The following is a 22,077-nucleotide window of genomic DNA, read 5'->3' on the forward strand; positions in this document are numbered from 1 at the left end:
AGTATATGAGATTTTAAAGTTTTTTTTAGGGGGGGGGGGTGGACCTGATTAGTTAAATAAAAGATACAAGGGCTAAAATCATTCAGTGCATGCCCGGCATAAGTCAAAACAGTCTGAAGATCTGAGCCAAGCTTGGTGATTGTAGCTTTAAAGGTGCCATAGAATGCATTGATACAATATTTTAAATTGTTCTCTGATATCTACATAGCAGGTACACTGCCTGTCCAAAAAAAAAGTCACCACCAAAAAAAAAAGGTCATACACTCTAATATTTCGTTGGACCGCCTTTAGCTTTGATTACGGCACAAATTCGCTGTGGCATTGTTTCTGCAATGTCACAAGACTTATTTCCATCCAGTGTTGCATTAATTTTTCACCAAGATCTTGCATTGATGATGGTAGAGTCTAAGCCTTCTCCAGCACATCCCAAAGATTCTCAGTGGGGTTAAGGTCTGGACTCTGTGGTGGCCAATCCATGTATGAAAATGATGTCTCAAGCTCCCTGAACCACTCTTTCACAATTTAAGCCCGATGAATCCTGGCATTGTCATCTTGGAATATGCCCGTGCCATCAGGGAAGAAAAAATCCATTGATGGGATAACCTGGTCATTCAGTATATTCAGGTAGTCAGCTGACCTCATTCTTTGAGCACATACTGTTGCTGAACCTAGACCTGACCAACTGCAGCAACCTCAGATCATAGCACTTAGTCTTAAATCCAGGTGGTGACTTTTTTTTTGGCCAGGCAGTGTATATTGTTTAGTTAAGAAAAAAAAAGTCCATTTACAATCCTAGGATTTGTCCCTAGAATGAAATGGTCTGTTATTACCTTATTTGGAAGGTTCATGAATAATAATGAGGAGCTCTGCTCTGATTGGCTGTTTCACAGAGCGGATCGTTTATTCTATAATAGCCTACCCACAGAACTTCTGATGATTGGGCGATGCAAATGTTGGGGGCGTAACTATTAATGATCCCGACTACAACGTCATAGTCTGTGTTATGTTGGAATTGGCCTCTTTTTCAGTGGTCTTTTGCAAACACCAGATTTATATAAGATGGAGGAAATGATGGTGTTTAAGACTCATGGTATGTCATGTCCATGTACAGAACTGTTATTATTCAACTATGCCAAGGTAAATACAGTTTTCCATTCTATGGCATCTTTAAAGCTCTATGAGGATAGTCAGATATGTTAGCCTTAGAATAATAACAAAAATAATAATTTCTCAAGCCAACATAATATCTGTAGATGTTTGGCAACAAACCTAGTCATAATATATGTGACCCTGGACCACAAAACCAGTCTTAAGTCGCTGGGGTATATTTGTAGCAATAGCCAAAAATACATTGTATGGGTCAAAATTTTTGATTTTTCTTTTATGCCAAAAATCATTAAGAAATTAAGTAAAGTTCATGTTCCATGAAGATTTTTTGTAAAATTCCTACTGTAAACATATCAAAATGTAATTTTTGATTTGTAATATGCATTGTTAAGAACCTAATTTGGACAACTTTAAAGGTGATTTTCTCAGTCTTTTTGATTTTTTTGCCTCCTCAGATTTCTGATTTCAAATAGATGTATCTCAGTCAAATATTGTCCTATCCTAACAAACCAAACATCAATAGAAAGCTTATTTATTGAGCTTTCATATGATGTATATATCTCAGTTTTGTCAAATTTAACCTTATGACTGGTTTTGTGGTCCAGGGTCACATATATGGTAATAAACAGAATAGTCAGATTAAAAATCCAAATATACTATCCATTGTGAGAAACAGAAAAAAACAACAGGCATTGTCATGTTGCAACAACTACAGTGTAATCATTACTGGCATCCTTGGTATGATAGCTATTTTTGCTGTTACATTAAACTAGGGACCAGAAGAGCAGAGGTTACGCCTTCTTAACACAGAATGTGTTTACAGTCTTTGATGACAGAACTCATAGTGTTACAGTCCACATGTATGTTTTAAAAGCACTAAATAAACCAATATGTATTAACACTCTAAATAAAAACAATACAGAGGCTCAGATACTTTCAAGTTGAACTTGTTTTTTAGTCTTGTGGCAGAGATCTGTAGGAACGCCTGACTGAACTTGCAACTCCCCGGGGTGTTTTTAACTGTTTGGGAGGGAGATGTCGCATGCGGTGTTGGCATAAACACTCAAATATGTGTGCATGTATCTTTGTAATATTGTGATCTTGTAAATCTGCTACACACACTGCATAGACAGGTGCTAGAAGAGCCACACAAGGCCAGAAAACACAAACGTCAACTATGCAAATTTTAGCAGTGGAACATAAAAACCTCATTTGGGCTGTCAAACTGAGATGGCAGATGACAAGTCTATCATTTTAAAGATAGCATAAGAGCCTGCATGACTTTCGGAAGTAGTGATAGTCATGAAAGTCAATTGAGAGACAGAGGTTGCTGGTCTGAGTAGAGCTCAACTGCAGTGACAAGCAATAGGACAGCTATGATGCACCACCTGATATTTTTGAATACGTAAATCTAATTTGTAGGGAATAAACATTTCAATGCAGAGGGACAGCCCTAAAACTGGCCAGAGCACTAACTACTCAAACAGGGAGTTGTTTAAGAAACGTCCTGCCTCTAGACTTGTGCATGGGAGGAATTATGTTATTTCAATCTTCATTCAAAGCTAGCTGGATCAACCCGAATGTTTAATACTATTAAAGACCGGTGTAGTCTGATTCTGCATGACTTTCATGGGTCTGTTCTTTTTAGTAAATTTTAATGAAGCTTGACATTATTGTCATCACCAGCAGGTGCTACAAGAGTTGTTTTCCTCTTGTGCAGCCCAAAATTTCTAGCCTAATGCACACATACTTTCACTTCGTCTACGCATTTGTAGAACTGACCGCAGTAACTGGTGGGTGCATCAGGCAGCAGTTAGACTGAGCTGTTACTGAATTAGCCTGACTCAGTTACTTAACTGTAAATTTCATACAAATGCATGCCAAATACATATGCAGATGATCTGCTGCAGCAACCCCTAACAGGACCAGCCAAAAGTGAGTTACATGACTGCAAGTGATTACTTGAAATAAAGCAATACCTGTTACTCTGCCTAATGTTGTGATGCTGCGGAAAGTCATTGAACTGTTTTTAGGTGTTAAGTGTTTTCTGTGTTGTGTGAATTGCTCATCGCCTTAAGAGACTGCTGACAGCAGTAAATGCATTTCTCAAAAGGACAAACGAACCAGAATTCTTAATTTATGCACACATAAAAAGGCTAAAGGCAAAGAATGCGTATTATGCCTCAAAGATTAAACGTGCTTAAAAGGCTAGAACGCCATGTCCATAACACCAAATACTACTTATATGAGACATTCATTCAAACAAATGACATTAGAAGCCGCTGCGCGTGCTTGATTTTGATCTGCAATAGTCAACATTACAGTACAGTCGATTTACAGCATACGAAAACATGACATGACTGCGATCGCTTTCTCTTTCATGCATCAGTCAGATGCCCTGATAATGTCTGCGTACTTTCATGACGTGATTGTCACTGAATATACCCAGCTTGCTTCAGTATCAATTGTCCTTTTCTCAGTTTCCTCACCCACATACATTGCATTTACAATGCATTCGGCTATAATGTCCATTGATCAATTATTTTAAGCATGCATGATTTTTCCTTTTCTGTTTGTAATGCGTACGCGCACTTAAGCTGAAACCAGGAATCGTACACTGTAGTAGCCTATACAGCAGTGTTGCGCATGACATAAGCTTTCTAGATCTGCTGTACTCTACTGCAAAACACTACTAATCATAATTGTCAAATGCACGGAATCATTGTACGTTAAACTAACAAGTTGACACACAGCCTGTCACTCACCTGAGCTATCAAGCGCTCGTTCAGGTGGATCATGGAGATTTCAGTGTAATCAACCGCAAGCAGTCGAGGCGATTCGGTCCCGCCCAGATCCCATCCACTGTTTCTCGGTAAGGCACCGACCAAATGCTACAGTGACTAAGAGCAGCAGTGCACGGTTAAAGGGAGGGACATCACTAGGAGGGTATTAGAGAGAGTCTGAAAGGTGTTAAATGTGTTTACAACCCTTGGGAAATGTTTAATTGCTGAATGACTATCGCGAGGATCTTTTTTTTTTTTTTTTTGTAATTTCTGTCAGTGATTTCGTGGGTTTAGTCAGCTGAACATTTATTAGCGCCTCTAGCACTAATAGCTAACACGAACATTAAAAGATGTTCAACGTTCAACAGTATGCATCTTATTTTTTAAGGGATACCCTTTTCCGCTTGAGCACTTGTCCCCCAAAATGTCTATGCAAAAGACCAGCTGTACCCATCCAAATCTAAATCTCTAATAATAATTGGTTTGAAAAAGAGGATAAATGGAGAGCAATTTGTTCTAGCCCAAAGAGAAAGAGTCCACATAGATTCTGGCAGAGACCAGAGAATGCGGTGCAGTTCATAAAAAGAAGTGCTGAAGCAGGACAAATTCTGATTAAATGGCACTTATCTGTTCAATTCATGATAGCTGTCGGTGCAAAATGCCTAAACAAGACCTGGACAGGCAATCAATTTTCCATCCACCAGAGGGCTTTAAAAACACACCAGCTGTGCCAGCCTGTATGATGTGTGTTTTGGTTCATTATTATAAGTTTTCAATAATCCCCTTGTTGGTGAGCTCATGTTAGCAGTCTAAGAATCTGATCTTTCTGTAAAACATCTAAGAAGACAGTATTTGTAAGGGGTAAAATGACTGAATAATAGTTCTTGCTTTTGGAACACCCTTTGTGTTTAGACTAAGTTTATGATGTATTAAAATTGCTTAGGTTTTGAAACAGATTATCTTTTATATCTATGTATCTCTCTTTCTTTGATAGTGGGAATGGTAATTTCATAAACTGCATTTGCACTCACTGTGCATTTGCACTCATCCTTTGCCTTAAGGTCATATGAGGGTTATGGGTGTTTGTTCTCAGAGGAGTGTTTGCATGAGGAGACACACCCTGTCACGAGTCGCCTCTCATGCATGACCCAGCAGTAGTTTGCTTGGTCACAGCTGCACAGGAAGCAGACCTGTGCATCTTGAACTCTGGCCTTGCCCTTTCCCACCTGGCTAGCATTTTCTAAACACACACAAAAACGTTTACCCTGTTTTACACTCACTTTTTTGGTGTGTTTAGTTGTGGGCAGTGTTGGAGAACGTTACTTTTAAAAGTAATGCATTTACAATATCGAGTTACTCCCTAAAAAAATGTTACATTACTTAGTTACTTTTTATGGAAAGTAAGTTACTTTTAAAATCTGGGCAGGGCTTGCTTGTTTGTTTTTAATATAAAAAGTTCTATTTTTGGCCAGTGTAAAAGCCTTTTTACACCAAAAGCCTCAGGCTTAGAGAAAAGTAAATTCACGTCTGTACAGTAGACCGCAGAAGAAAAATGTCAACTCTTCAGCAATAAAAAGAAAAACAAATGTTAGATTATCTTGAGTAATTTTTGCTTATTAGTATGGATGAATTGGATCATGGAAGGTCGGCAGCAAAGACAACGGTTAATAAAATGGAATTAAATGCATAAAGCATATTTGTATTATTTAACATTTAATTATTGCAGCTTTGCGTTGAATTTTACTGTTTTTATTTATTTTGAAGAATACTGTATCTGTTTTTTTAGTGAGTGAGATGAATTAATGCATGTTCACATTTATTCCAGAACTAAAGTAACATCTTACTCATGAGTTCTCTCATCATGGGGACAGGAGAGCTTTTAATCAATAAATGCGTTACTTATTTGAAAAAGTAACTCAGATATTTTCTTGTCAATTAAAAAGTAATGCGTTACTTTACTAGATACTTGGAAAAAAGTAATATTATTACATAACTTGCGTTACTTGTAATGGGTTACCCCCAACACTGGTTGTGAGTGATTATGTAGTATGTCAAACTGAGAAATGTTTGAATGTCCCTGCATTAGAAAACAAAGTGTCAAAGTAATCAGAATTTATTTTAAAGTAAGATTTTTTACAAGCATGATTTCAGAAGTTTGTCAAGCTTTTAACCACTGCTAGCCGTTTTGACCCGGCAATGAATATGCGAGCAGAATATAAAATCACAATCCTCATCAGGACTTTTGCCTAAGTAACAAATTGTATTTACTACTGAATATGATTTTGTTTTGTAGATTGTTAGCTGACCTCTTGGCAACATGGAATACAATGTCTGTGATATTCAGATCCATAAAGCGCAACATTAAAGTTCATTTTGAAAAAGACCAACAATGAACTCTTACGTGATTTGTAGAAGCCATAAGTCAGTATGATTTTAACTTGAATTACTGATGGAGAACTACACTAACCATAATACTGAGAGAGATCCACCAACAGAGAATTTGCTGTTACCATGGAAATAAAAATCATGCCTATAGAGCTCAGCAGTGACATCTTACTTCCATCTTATTTCATTGCACACAGTGTAAATCAAGTCTCTATCAAACAGCTTTTGTATTTATTAGAAAAGATTATTAATATAATATACAATTGATATAAATGAAAAAAAAAATATTTTATTATATAATTTATAATAATATAAAAATGAACCGTTGTTTTCGCCTTTATTGGTCAGGACAGTAGGAGGAGAGACAGGAAACAATGGGAGATAGAGAATATCCCAGTAAAAATGTCTCATTTTCAACCTCTGTGTTCCAGTCCATCACACCACAAGATGGCGCCATGACTCAACAAGAACATTGTAATGTAAACATTGAAAACTTACCCCTTACATTGTAAACCTGCATTCTTACATTAAAAAAAAAAAAAAACGTATAAGCTTGTTTCTTCATAGGGACCAAAAATGGTTGAAAATGACTGGTATTACTATCCTTGTGGGACATTTTGTCCCCATACTGTAGGGCTTTGTAATATAAACCTGTCATTGTATACAAATATTGTTGACTCTGCAATTTATCGTTAATATCTATAGATTAATTCTCACTATTATAGTAATATGTGATGTATAAAAGTAATATAGTGATGTAAGAAGTCTGAAAGGTCAGTGAAATTAGTTTTTTTTTCCCTCAGATTTCTAAGTGATGATAAATAGCTGCACAGGTGCAAAATTTGTTGGTTAGATGACATATTTAATGAATATATTTAAAGACTACTCTGCTTACCAAAATAACCCTCACCAAAAAGAAGTATACTTCAAGTTTGTTATTAAATATAATTAAGTAAGGTTAAAGTATATTTTTAAGTATACTTTATGTAGTAAGTATACAAATATCAGTGTAGCAGTAGTATACTAAGTGTACTATTTAAATACTTCTTGGGACTAAATTGGCCCACCTTCCAGTATATAAAAGTATACTTTTAAGTATAACAGTAGTAAACTTTGAGTACACAACTAGTTTACATCTATGTTTTTAGTTTGTACTTATAGGTATACTGAGTATAGTAGTAAACAGTAGTAAACTTTGAGTACACAACTAGTTTACATCTATGTTTTTAGTTTGTACTGCGAGTATACTAAACTTAAAGTGAACTTATAGGTATACTAATAGTTTACTAATTACTTTTTGTGCATTTTTAGTAGTAGTTTAGTAGTTTTATACTGCAAATATACTCGTAAGTTTTCTTTAAGTGAACTTTAAGTGATCATACTTTAAGTATACTACTATGTCCCTATTTAGGTATTAATTTATATATATATATTTTGTTATATGAATATCTGAACATACAAAACATCAAAAGAAAAAAGAGGGTATTTGCTTGTAAACAAAAACATTTTATTCTAGCTTCATGCTTTCTTTTTTTATAAACACTTGAATGCGGGTAAGTTTCGTAAATAAAAAATAATAAATAAATAAAAAACATTGAACAAAAAGCTAAAAAAAAGACTTTTGATGATAATCAAAACGTAGATGGAATTGATCAACACCCCGAAGCTTGAGAGTCATTATTACCTCTTCATGGGTCGACATTTTATTCCATAACATTACAGTTTTATATATCTATGGTTTTGATGCTGTTTTTTTATGTCTGACGATTGTGTTAGATTACATGTGGAAGCCTCTGTTGTTTCGGTTTCTTCTTCACTTGTGTTTTGAAAGTTCTGTACAGAAAATGTGCAATAGTGCCTCTAGCGTATAACAATGAAAACACAGATATTAAGAGCATTTCAACTCAAATATATTTAGACTTTTTTCTAAGTATAAGTCAAGTATACTTAAATGTCATTTTAAGTATATTTCTGAGAAGTATATGAAGCACATTTCTGTGAGGCACATAAAAAGTAGACTGAAAGTATACTTTCATATTTTTTCATAAAGAAGTATACTAATAGCACACTTGAATAAACGTATTTTTCTTAAGGGATTCTTTAGCATGAAAACACCCTAACTACATTAGGAAGGAGTGACCGGTCATGTGACGTACATTAAAGAAACATTGGATTAGGAGGATTAGGAGCAAGTGCCACACACAGCTTTAGACATCAACAACAGATCACTCAACTCTTGTGCTGTACAATATGGACACCAACATTCTAAAGTGAAGCATTTTACAATTCCTATTTTCTTGAATCATGTCATTATGATTCTAATTTTTAATGTTTATTGGTAAAGGAATGCGAAGCTCACAAACAGCAATTTAATAATAATGTTGATTGATGAACGGCTTGTCTCCTCAGGTTCTGTATGGACACTAGAGCATTTTATTGTTGAAGTGAATTTGATAGGCGTCTCTTCCTGTTGGTTTGAATTAGTGTTGAAATGTATCTCTTCCAGTTTCACTCAGTGCTGCTGCAAGCTAGCGAACAGACAGTTCATGCATCCACAGGAAGAGCACTTCACAACAGTTTAAGGTACAGTGCATATACATATATTTCTATGTATTTATCTCAACAACACCAACCTACATAATTTCATTTTATGTGTGAAATGAATTTATTTAGTTATTTTTCCATTATTTGCTTAGATAATATGATAATACTCTAGTGTAAGTGTCAACAGATTGTCATTTATATTCAAATTTGCTTTGCTTGTGTTTATGGCTCTGTATAAGAGAAATAACATGATTCATTAGTGGATATTTGTTGGTATCAGTTGTCCTCGGTTTGTAACAGAATGGCCATCTATGTTAAATAACATTCATTTTGTAAATATTGTGTATTGTGTTACACATATGGTTCATTTTGACATACAAAAGATGGTTGTAAAATGTCCAAACTTAGTAAAAGATAAATTAAAGCTCATACTTTTGTGCATAAAATGTACATAGTTTTTCTACAGCAGGAAGTAACCCCAAGTCACACGACACATTCCTGTAAAGTGTCTTATCTGCATTCTTTCAATTCTAGCTCACCTTAATTCAATGTAAGCATAACATCAACTTGTTAAAAGTCATGTGGCTTCATCTGACTGCCAGACAAAGGCTTCTTTCAGTGCAACATAACAAATCAGGACATTGCTTGTCTCAGCTACTTCCTTATTCACCAGCAAAAGCAGAGAGACACAGAGAGTTGCTGTCAAATGAATAATATGTAGCCACTTAATATCTAATGTTCTGTAAATATATGGGACCTTATTGTAATTAGGTCCAGAAAAGCTAACTTAGGCTGCATGATATAGCTTTTATGTCACATTCACTTAAAAGTTAATAAAATGCATGTTTACTACTAGTCAAATGTTTGGACACAGCTACTTGTTTCAAGCATGAGCCTTGAGAGAAACATTTTAGTCAAGTGTGTTTTAAAAATGTGGAGTATTTAATTCAGTTATAATGCTAAACATTAGTGCATTTGAGAACTAAGAAAGATTAGGTAACTTGTTAAGCCAAGCTTTGTTGACTGTTGAATGAAAAAGGATGTTTATTTTCACTTGGGAAAAGATAGTTCAACTGGGTCAGACCAACAACTAAGAAGTATGTCATTTAGTTTTCAAACAAACCATATACAGTGGTGTGAAAAAAGCGTTGGCCCCTTTCCTGATTTTTTTTTTTTTTTTTTGCATGTTTGTCACACTTTATTGTTTCAGATTATCAAACAAATTTAAATATTAATCAAGGATAACACAAGTAAACACAACATGCCGTTTTTGAATGAAGTTTTTTTATTATGAAGGGAAAACAAAATCCAAACACACATGGCTCTGTGTGAAAAAGTGTTGCCCCCTAAACTTAATAACTGGTTGGGCCACCCTTAGCAGCAACAACTGCAATCAAGCGTTTGCGATAACTTGCAATGAGTCTGTTACAGCGCTGTGCAGGAATTTTGGCCACTCATCTTGGCACAATTGAGAATCAGCCACATTGGAGGGTTTTCGAGCTTGAACCACCTTTTTAAGGTCATGCCACAGCATCTCAATAGGATTCAGGTCAGGACCTTGACTAGGCCACTCCAAAGTCTTCATTTTGTTTTACTTCAGCCATTCACAGGTGGATTTGCTGGTGTGTTTTGGATCATTGTCCTGCTGCAGAACCCAAGTTCGCTTCAGCTTAAGGTCACGAACAGATGGCCGGACATTGTCCTTCAGGATTTTTTGGTAGACAGCAGAATTCATGGTTCCATTTATCACAGCAAGTCTTCCAGATCCAGAAGCAGCAAAACAGCCCCAGAATATCACACTACCACCACCATATTTTACTGTTGGTATGAAGTTCTTTTTCTGAAATGCTGTGTTACTTCCAAAAAATTCAACAGTATTTTCCCAAAAGTCTTGGGGATCATCAAGATGTGTTCTGGCAAAACTGAGACGAGCCTTTATGTTCTTTTTGCTCAGCAGCGGTTTTCATCTTGGGACTCTGCTATGCAGGCCATTTTTGCCCAGTCTCTTTCTTATGGTGGAGTCATGAACACTGACCTTAACTGAGGCAAGAGAGGCCTGCAGTTCTTTAGATGTTGTTGTGGGGTCTTTTCTGACCTCTTGGATGAGTCGGTGCTGCGCTCTTGGGGTAATTTTGGTCGGCCAACCGCTCCTGGGAAGGTTCACCACTGTTCCATGTTTTCTCCATTTGTGGATAATGGCTCTCACTGTGGTTCGCTGGAGTCCCAAAGCTTTAGAAATGGCTTTATAACCTTTTCTAGACTGATAGATCTCAATTACTTTCTTTCTCATTTGTTCCTGAATTTCTTTCGATCTCAACATAATGTGTAGCTTTTAAGGGTCTTTGATCTTCACTTTGTCAGGCAGATCCTATTTAAGTGATTTCTTGATTGCGAACAGGTGTAATCAGGCCTGGGTGTGGCTAGAGAAACTGAACTCCGGTGTAATAACCCTGTTATGTTCATACAAAACTCCTTCATTTAAAAACGGCATGTTGTGTTTACTTGTGTTATCTTTGATTAATATTAAATTTTGTTTTGATGATCTGAAACATTAAAGTGTGACAAACATGCAAAAAAAATAAAAATAATTAAGGGGACAAACACATTTTCACACCACTATAAACTGTATATAAAGATAGAAACATTAATGTTTTTAAAAATAATATTAGATATATTCTATAAGAAGTTGAAAACAATTCAGCAGTTTTAAGTTTGTTTACTAGGGAGATGTCACAGGTGTAGGCCCTAAAACAAAAGCTGATTGCTGATTTCTTCAGTGCTGATTTGGATAGACAGTACAGGAATACAGCTAATACAGCTGTAGTAACGGCGTCACTGTGTTTAAAATAGAAACTACTGGATTAGGCTGAAGCCTATTATATAGGTCTTTTATTCTGATAGTTGAAAACTCCTTTTCTTATGCCCATGATGTGTGTCTCTCATAGGATTGAAAATGATGTTTCTCTGGTGTGTTCTGGTTCTTGTGAACCTGGTATCTGTGGCTACAGACACCAATGCAGGAGTTAAAGTCAGACTAACTCAGAAGGGGCTTGAGTATGGTAAGTAAAACAAGACTTCTTGTAACTTTTATCGTAATTAAAAAAATAAAAAAATGTTACCATAGTGGTTCAGAAAGGCTCTGGATAAAACAAAGAGTAGACATTAGATGATGAGTATGTACAGAGTTTGGCCTTCTTTTTTGTCTGTAATGTTTTAAAGAAGATAGGGTTGATACATCAGAGACCTGTCTCACAAAAAACAAACTGAGCAAAGTTTACGATTAACTTGTTTGTAATCAGTATATGCATGTGAAACTGTGATATTTACAGTAAACAGCCAATAGCATGAAATGTGGATAGTCAGTAACAGTGTTTAATTTTTTCTTTTTTACAACCACATAAAAATTGTAGTGTCCCAGTTTCAAGTGTGGTAAAAAGTAAGCAATGATTCAGGTCAGAATGACATTTAAAAGCTTTAGTATTGTAGCTATAAACTACTTAAACCTGCTTTATGAGACTTAATGCTTTATCTCTGAGGTACAGCTTCTAAATGTTGCTTTGTGTCGATTGCAGGTCGACAGATTGGAATTGCCTCAATCCAGCAGAAACTCAGAACTATTAAAGTGCCAGATATAAGTGGCACAGAAAAGGTGTCTCCTATTGGAAAAGTAAAATATAGTTTTACAGGGTGAGATAAATGTCAATTTTAATTAAAGGTCCTATAAGTTCCTACCATGTAAAGGTTAAACTTAATTGACATATTTAAAATCACCTCTGAGTAATTCTATGAGACATATTGTTTTGTATACTGTTATTTCCCTGCGTTTGTCTTTTACTGAAAAATGCAGCAAATAAGATAAAGTGATATATATATATTAAGATGTTTAGTGAAGAGATATTTACCTGCCCTTGCAAATTTACTTCCTAAAAATGCATGATGCCATATCCCTGCTGAAAAAAACAAACAGCTAAAACCAGCCTAGGCTGGTTGGCTGGTCTTAGCTGGTTTAAGCTAGAAGTAGCTGGTTTTAGCTGGTCTACCAGGCTGGTGAGGCTGGTTTTATCTGGTGGTCTCCCAGGCTGGGAAAGTGGCCAAAACCCCGACTTAAACCAGCTTGCTGACCAGCTAAAACCAGCCAACCAGCCTAGGCTGGTTTTTAGCTGTTTTTTTTTTCAGCTGGGATTTTGACAGATTTGGTGAATAATACACAAAATTTTTACATTTCAAACAAAACAAAGAGTTAAACATATGAGGTTGGAAATGCATTGAAGAAAGAGGAGGAGTTGTTGGATTGTTGGGAATATGCTTGTAATATCATATTGCAAAAGCTTCTTCAATATACCCGATAGGATGCAGATTGTAAACCTGGGACTTCCCCAATCAGCACTGGAGTTAGTTCCTGACACTGGAGTCATGCTCTCAATTGGCAATGCCTACATCAATCTGCGTGGAAATTGGAGAGTCAAATACCTCAGGATCATGTAAGTAGAGTGTCCACATTACTGATTCACACTAAGCTAAATGAATTAAATTCAGAAATAATGCAAAAGATGCAATAATATCTGATCTCTTTGTACACAGAAAAGACAGTGGAAGCTTTGACCTGGCTGTCAGTGAACTCAGCATTAGCACCACTATTGCAGTCATGAGTGATGACACTGGCCGCCCGACAGTCAAAATGACCAACTGTGCAGCAACTGTGGGAAGTGTCAACGTCAAATTTCATGGCGGGGCCAGGTAACACTGTGCAACTAACATACAGCAGTCAAGTCAATATTCAAAGCCAAAGTGTTGAATGCTAAAGCCCCATATTAGGTCATCTTCACAATGAAAAAAATAGGAAGTCTTCCAATACAATTGCTCTTTCAAATCAAACGTTTAAATGCAGAAGAAGCCATTCCACAAAATAACTGCTTTACAAATATTCTTCTCTACAAAATTTCATAACAGTCTAAAAGTGGAAGTTCCCAGAGGAAGTCAAATCCTTGGCTGTTTTCTAACTGATGCAAGCGAAAATAGCAGGACTTAGAAGCCTAAACATGTACTCTTATAAGTATCACTGTTTAGGTTCTTACTTTTAGGGGTTAGCTATGGACGACAAGTTTGTAGTTATACAAAAGATAATCCTACTATTTAGATGCAACAGGGAAAGAAAAGACCAATGAGGTGGGACAGGCCAATGTTAACGTCTTATAAAAGGACATTTCATAAGCTGATCAGGGCTCTACAGTGCAACCATTTCACTCGCAATTGCAAGTGAAAACTACTATGTGCGACTATGAAAAAATATTTAGGAGCACCATGTGCGAGTGACCTGATCAGCATATTTGTGTTTGCGCTGAGGGGAGCTTCAAAGGTTTCTATATGTTTTTGCAACGTTGAATAATGTATCACAGACATATCTCACGAATCCTTTCATAAACAAAGATTGTGATTGTGCAGTGTACAGAGATTCATTGATTACAACTTTGTAAGATTGCAATGAACTAAATGAGTGACCGCTTTTAATCATTTTTAAGGGAGTTTGTAAATGATATTGATTTAATACAACAGTTAAATAAACAAGAAGTTATTATTAAGAGGCTTACATTGTTTGACTATAACATTAGTGACTGATTTTGCTCTATTTTCTTGTCAAAATAGTCTGAAACAAGTCACAACTGAGCGGCTGCGCATCTCCATTCAAACACAACGGTGTTTCATTCATGAATAAACCTGCTTTTTTAAATGAATCTAGTGAAATTATTTAATTTCCCATTCATAAAGACAGTCACTTGCTTTATTCCTGAATAAATCAGCCGTTCGAACAAATCAAATAAATGAATGACTCAGTAATTAAATCAGTGTATTGTCGCCACCTGCTGGCAGATTCAGTTTAAATCATTTAATATTTCTGTATTAAAAAATTATATGTAAAACATTAATCTCAACATGATTTTGATTGCACTCATGCCACCTCTGAGCCTCATTAAACATGAAAATACACCTACAAGCCACTTTTGTGTTCTTCTTTGCCATCTCAGTAGTACAAATTAATTTTATTAATACTGATTTATTCTTATTCTTATCCTACTTGTTCTTATTCTGTTGTTTTAATTAGACATTTTATATTATTGTTGTAAAAAATTGACAAAAAAAGATGATATACTTTTAATAAAGTTCGAAAAATGCCATTACAAAGGTAACAACAAAATTGCCTTGTAAATCACTTTAAGTGGTCAAATATCACCTCATAATAGGAAGGCTAATTTTTTATTAGATTTTTTAATTATTGTTTAGAATGTGCTCCTGAAATTTTGACTGTGATCCTAATTTTTTTAAGTTTAGAAAAGTAAGCACAGAGAAACATTTCTAATAGTTATACATTAGTTCATAAAAAATGTCAAGATTCCATGTTATTATTTGACCAAAAAAATAAAACACTGATGACTGTGTTAGAACAAATATGTAATTTTCTGCACTATTATTTCCTCTGTGACAGCTGGTTGTATAACCTCTTCAGGTCCTTCGTCAATAAGGCTTTACGCAATGCTCTGCAGAAACAGGTAAGGAATTTAGGCTGCTGAAAAAAGCAGCTAAAACCAGCCTAGGCTGGTTGGCTGGCTTTAGCTGGGAGACCAGCTTAAACCAGCTAAGATCAGCCAACCAGCCTAGGATGGTTTTAGCTGTTTTTTCAGCGGGGTCTTTTCCCACTAAATGTGTACTGTTAAACAAAAACTGAGATCAATGTAAGACACAAAAGAGATTCATATTCTGCATATCTGCTGTTTCAGATCTGCCCTTTGGTGGGTGATGCCATTGCTGACTTAAACCCCCACCTGAAAACATTAAATGGTGATATGATCAATTATGTATGAATTATTGGTTTTGCAGGCTTGGTATGGAATTTCTGTGTATTAACCAAAAAAAACGACATTTCTCTCATTGACTCTTCAGTTTTAGCCAAAGTGGATCAATATGCTGAAATTGAATACTCCATGGTGGGGTCTCCTGTCATTTCTAGTACTTTCATTGACTTGGGTTTAAAGGTAATCTTAAGCACTATACTGTGTGTGATATTTCCCTGAAGCACAGTAACTGAATTTAGATGTTTTTCCCACTTCACAGGGTGAATTCTACAACATTGGACAACACAAGGAACCCCCCTTCCAGCCAAAACCTTTCTCATTGCCGGCTCAGGACACTAATATGCTGTACTTTGGATTATCTGCCTTCTCCATTAACTCAGCAAGCTTTGTGTACCAAACAGCTGGTGCCCTCCACCTCAACATCACGGATGACATGGTGAGATGACACTCAGATCTGCAAGTTTAATTGATAGCAATAGTCTGTCTTTTTTTAAAAATGTCAGGAAGTGATTGCCTTAATTTTGACACAAACATTACAGTTAAGTCATAAATTCAAGGACAAACATAATAAAAAATAACTGTCATGTCTGAATGAGCCCGAACGCTGTAATCACTGCTAATAGTGAATTTCCTATTTACAAATAAGAAAAAACAAACAAATAAAAAAAGTCTGATTTTATTTTTTTCAAACGCCAAAATAATTTGGGCTTGAAGAAGCAGGTGTGTGTGTAACTTCTGATTTCCCTAGTAGGACACATTTACAACATAGTGTTGTAAAATTGCATTTAACATTTTTACAGAGCACATAGTTCCTCCTGTTCTAAGGTTCCTTTGTTTCTTAGTCCCTGGGTTGCTTCTGTAATGCTAGGGCAAGGGAAAACGACACGAGGCAGATCTAAATGCAGTAAATGTAAGTTAAAACAGGAAAACCAACACAGGAAAACAAGAAAATGTGGAATAAAAGCATAAAAACCACATAGAGACATACAGTCATGTGAAAAAGTTAGGACACCCTGTTGAATTCCATTTTCCATCTTGTTTTTGTCATAAAATTTGAAAAATAAAACCTCAGATGAACAACAACACATGACATATTGCACTGTGCCATTATTTATTTAACAAAAATAAAGTCAAACTGGAAAACCCATGTGTGACAAAGTTAGTTCTATCAAAGTGTAGCTATAGCCCATTCAAAGTCAAGACCTCATCCTGACTCAAATGCTGTGGCGAGAGCAGTGTGTAAACAAAATGCCCATGAAGCTCAAAAACTGGAGCAACATTGTAAAAAAAAAAGTGGGCCAAAATTCCTCCCGAACAATGTGAGATACTGATAAAGTCATAAAGAAAATGATTACTTCAAGTTATTGCTGCTAAAAGTGGATCTACAGGCAAATGAATCATAGTGTGTTAACATTGTCACATATGTGACCCTGGACCACAAAACCAGTCTTAAGTCGCTGGGGTATATTTGTAGCAATAGCCAAATTGTATGGGTCAAAATTATTGATTTTTCTTTTATGCCAAACATCATTAGGAAATTAAGTAAAGATTATGTTTCATTAAGATTTCTTGTAAAATTCCTACTGTAAATATATAAAAAATGTAATTTTTGATTAGTAATATGCATTGTTAAGAACCTAATTTGGTTAACACCTAAAAGGTGTTTTTCTCAGTATTTTGATTTTTTTGCACCCTCAGATTCCAGATTTTCAAATAGATGTATCTCAGCCAAATATTGTCCTATCCTAACACACCATACATCAATAGAAAGCTTATATATTGAGCTTTCATATGATGTATACATCTCAGTTTTGTAAAATTTAACCTTATGACTGGTTTTGTGGTCCAGGGTCACATATGACTTTTTCATCTTGGCTGTATTTTTGTTAAATAAATTATGACACGGTGTGATATGTAATATGATGATGTTTATCTGAGGTTTTATTTTTTAAATTTTAAGGATCAGGTGATTTTTTTATTATGTCCTCATACAGAAAGGCATGGAATTCAATAGGTTGTCCTAGCAGTACACAGAAATCACTCTTAAAATTAAAGGAGCTTTAAAAGGTTCTTCAAGGCGATGCCATAGAAGAACCATTTTTGGTTCCACAAAGAACCATTCAGTCAAAGGTTCTTTAAAAAAACATCTCTTTCTAACCTTTTCATAATCTGAAGAACCTTCTTTCACCACAAAGAACCTTTTGTGAAACAGAAAGGTTCTTCAGATGTTACAGGTTCTTTATGAAACCATTTAGACAAAAAGGGTTCTTCTATGGCATCAAGCACCTTCGTTTTTAAGAGTGTATGTGCGCCACACGAGGAGAGGAGCCATTATGGCAAAATAATTCAGTGTAAATCTCCCATAATAAAATGTTATAAATAATCAAAAGCTTATTTATCAAAATTATCAAGTGAGCCCATATCAACATTACTGTCACAGACACAATCACATGACTGAAATAAATAGAAGAGGGACATGAGCGCAAAGCAGAAAAAGACAAAGAAAAAAAGAAGAATGGATTAAAATAAAGTGAACAACTTTGAGATTAGTGAGCTGAATTTTATTAATAAAAAACTACATATGTGACCCTGGACCACAAAACCAGTCATAAGGTTAAATTTTACAAAACTGAGATATATACATCATATGAAAGCTCAATAAATAAGCTTTCTATTGATGTATAGTTTGTTAGGATAGGACAATATTTGGCCGAGATACATCTATTTGAAAATCTGGAATCTGAGGGTGCAAAAAAATCAAAATACTGAGAAAATCACCTTTAAAGTTGTCCAAATTAAGTTCTTAACAATGCATATTACTAATCAAAAATTACATTTTGATAGGTTTACAGTAGGAATTTAACAAAACATCTTAATGGAACATGATCTTTACTTAATTTCCTAATGATTTTTGACATAAAAGAAAAATCAATAATTTTGACCCATACAATGTATTTTTGGCTATTGCTACAAATATACCCCAGCGACTTAAGACTGGTTTTGTGGTCCAGGGTCACATATTATAATAGGCCACGTACACACTGCACGTTTCAGGAATGACAATTGCATTTAAATGTGGGAGTGAACTTACGTAAAATTGTGTTTACGGAACAGCAGTCACTCCTGCATTTGTAACCATAGCAACATTTTAGCATCTTGCAATAAGAATTTAGTCATTTGGTATCTGCCATCTTTTGGCTAAAGGCTCTTTTTTCCATTGATTTGAACTAAAATACAGCTGGTAGATGCAGGGGCAAACTTAGTGATTTGGGGGCTCTTAGCAAATTCCAGGTATGGGGCCCCAACACAAATACTATGTGCTATTTTATGCCTTACCCTTATTTTGCTTACTCGCGCTTTCATAGTTTATAGTTAATTTATCCCTTCACAACCAGTAATTAGTCAATCTGATGCTGTTTTAAAGCCATATTGCTACCTTATTTCGGCTCACAAAAGAAGATTTTCAAAAATGCTTGCACTAGTGCCTTTAATAACTTGTAAACTTTTTCTCTTTTCACAAACATGAACTCATTCGATATTCCAAGTGTTCTTTAGACATACGGTGGGGTTTGCCGAGAAACAATTCGAAAATGGAATCTATTATTAATGGAAAATCTCCAGTCATTGCATTTGCGCCTAAGAAAAGCACACAAGAGAGTGATTTTGAAACATCAAGCCAAATTAATTATGACTTGAACTTTTCTTGACTGAGATGAATATATCTCTGTTTTGAGACCGTCAGTAATATCCTTGAAAGCGCGCAAAAGAGCACTCCCTCATATAATCACTAAAAGCTGTAACTTACTTTCACTTTCGATCTCGCGACGTTCAGTTAATAAGTTCTCCACACTGCACAATGAATCTCTTATTTACATCATATCTACACTTTGTTATAATGAGAGGATTCCCAAGGTTGCAGAACTCTGCAAACTCTGCATTTTGAGCGTTGAGTGGATTCTAACTTAAACACTTCTGGTCATTGCCTTCGAGAAATTAACATTGCATTGCTGCATTGGCCAAAGTGGCCACTGTCTTGCAGTGTTGCCATGTCCTCGTGTTTACATGCGCTTTTAGACATATTGTTTGGTCTTTGCTCATAAGGCTAGGCACTTTATGGAGTTAAAGTAGTCTGTTGAGAATATGAGATTTTTTTTGGTGTTATGAAACAAACATCATTTGGGTATTTTAGTGTTTTTGTGCTTGTCCTTGTTTGTTGAAGATCTGGCAACACAGTTCAGTTCAGTTCCATACTCTTGAGTAGAAATTCTGTAAATGCGTTTGTCACTACCTTAATGCGGTTGTCAAATGCAGATGTCACTTCCACATTTTAGTTAATTATGTGTGTACAAAATGTGATTAAGGAGTAAAAGGTGAACAACCAGCTACTTCCAGCTTAAACCAGCTAAGACAGCCAACCGGATTAGGTTGGTTTTAGCTGTTTTTTTAGCAGGGTGTATATAAATACAAAAGCAAAACACATTACAATGACTACATGAACCAATGAAAAATCATTTGCCGCCATCTACCGGTTATAGTCAAAATATACCATTTAAATTTTTTTTTAAATGTTTAAGCGGTTTAATTTGTTAAGTATTTTCCTTAAAAACAGGTAGCAGAAATCTTCCATTTCTTGTTGCAAATGCTGGTTCTGTCTAAAAAACAGGATCTTTTAAGAATGTTCATGCATTATTACGGATCTCCTCTGAGACTTCCATTATATACAGTATATATAGCCTATTGCAGCGATTAACTAAATGAAGAATCTGATGGTTTGTTTTTATAGAGCGTTAGCTGAGAGCAGCTACTTTTGAAATGTACCATGTTTATGTTATGCATTTATTTATATTTATGTATTTTTTTTTTAAGATTCCCTCAGGTTCTCCATTTCATCTGAACACAAGGACATTTGGATTGCTCATTCCTCAAGTACGAAAATAAATTGATGTTCATAAATGTTCAGTCATTAAATTCAAAACATACACACACATTGGGGATTTCCATTTTTAATGGGAACTCTCCATAGAAATAATGTTTTTTATACAAATTTTGTATAATATGTTGTTATTCTAACACTACCCCTAAACCTACTCTTTACAGAACACTTTCTGCATTTTTAGATTGTCAAAAAAATATTTCTGTATGACTTAAAAGCTTGTCAAAATTTACTGCAATACCATAATTATGTGGACATTTGGAAATACAGGAGCACAAACACTAAATATAAGATACTTTATTTCAGATTGAGAAAATGTATCCTGGTCTGATGATAAAGCTGTTTGTTGAGACAGTGAAGGAGCCCCTTATTACATTTGAACCAAACAACATGACTGTTGAGGCCAGCAGTACAGTGACAGCTTACGCAATTCAGCCCAACAGCACACTATCTCCACTCTTTGTCCTCAATCTGGTAAGTCACACTAGCAGGAGAAATAATCAAAAATGAATTGTTAGTTGTTTTTTAATAGATTTTCCCTTCAACTAACAGAAGGGAAGTGTCAGTACTCAAATATATGTGACTGAGCTAAAACTGGCAGGAAACGTGACCCTTAACAAGTGAGTTTCTATACATATACATCTGAATGTGCGTTTATGTTCTTAAATTATTAATGGATTGATACAAGCTGTGTAATTCTTTTAAACAGGATTGATATGAGCTTAACAAAAAGCTATGTGGGACCATTCCAGGTATGAAGAAACTAGAAAAAGTGTTTAAAACTGATCTGAAAGCTATAATTCAGAAACTCATTGTGAAATTTAAATCAACAGGTGACGTCTCTTGACAGTATTTTCACGATGGTCTTAAAGGTTGCCATCATTCCTAAGGTTAATGGTAAGAGTTATTTTTGCAGAGTTCCATTGTAAGTGAAAAGCCCAAGTTCTCACAGTTCATTTTTATTGTCATTAACCCCTTGTGACCTTTTTTTACAGCTCGTTTACAGGAAGGTTTTCCACTTCCTGCCATTGGAAAGATGCAGCTTGTAAACAGTCAACTCCAGGTTCTGAAGGCAAGCTTACAATTATTTTAATGTGATACTATTTTATATAAAGACTGTGCAGTACGTTGTCATAACAAGTAAATAATTGTATTTCCCCCCCCCCCCCACAGGACTACTTGTTGATCGGAACGGATGTTAAGTTTGAAGGTTTACCTGAATTTGTGAAGCATTATAAATTAATGGATGAATGATTGACTGAATGAATGTTGATTTACTACTGGAGACAATGTTTCTAAAGTTGATTTTTTAAAGAAATAATTTACATCTTTTACATTTCTATTTGAAACTACATGTTCTGAATAAATAAACTTGTGGACACTTCCTCCACTAAACCATGTTTGATACTTTATTTGGGAGGTGGGGGTTCTCCAAGAAGGTGCTCTGAGCAATAGAGATGAACAGTAACTAAGGAAA

At 35.3% G+C, this 22,077-nt stretch overlaps 2 protein-coding genes across 2 annotated transcripts in view; one reads left to right on the forward strand and one right to left on the reverse strand.

The window, feature by feature from the left end:
- Nucleotides 1-3,978, reverse strand: part of LOC141294223 (band 4.1-like protein 1) — a 90,874-nt gene extending 86,896 nt beyond the window's left edge. The window contains exon 1 of the mRNA XM_073826304.1: nt 3,873-3,978. The gene's annotated coding sequence lies outside the window, so the exon portion shown is untranslated. The remainder of the gene's footprint in view (nt 1-3,872) is intronic.
- A 4,493-nt stretch (nt 3,979-8,471) lies between these two features.
- Nucleotides 8,472-21,998, forward strand: LOC141293786 (bactericidal permeability-increasing protein-like). Its single transcript, XM_073825850.1, has 17 exons — nt 8,472-8,545; nt 8,782-8,858; nt 11,765-11,878; nt 12,392-12,506; nt 13,169-13,300; nt 13,401-13,556; nt 15,301-15,364; nt 15,593-15,653; nt 15,756-15,847; nt 15,927-16,103; nt 20,534-20,593; nt 20,907-21,074; nt 21,153-21,220; nt 21,310-21,352; nt 21,434-21,497; nt 21,596-21,672; nt 21,774-21,998. The coding sequence occupies exons 3-17, from the start codon at nt 11,773-11,775 to the stop codon at nt 21,852-21,854; spliced, it is 1,464 nt and encodes a 487-aa protein (XP_073681951.1). The 5' UTR covers nt 8,472-8,545; nt 8,782-8,858; nt 11,765-11,772; the 3' UTR covers nt 21,855-21,998.
- Nucleotides 21,999-22,077: the final 79 nt, after the last annotated feature.

This window comes from Garra rufa, chromosome 20, assembly GCF_049309525.1.
Source record: "Garra rufa chromosome 20, GarRuf1.0, whole genome shotgun sequence".
Classification (NCBI taxonomy): Eukaryota; Metazoa; Chordata; class Actinopteri; order Cypriniformes; family Cyprinidae; genus Garra; species Garra rufa.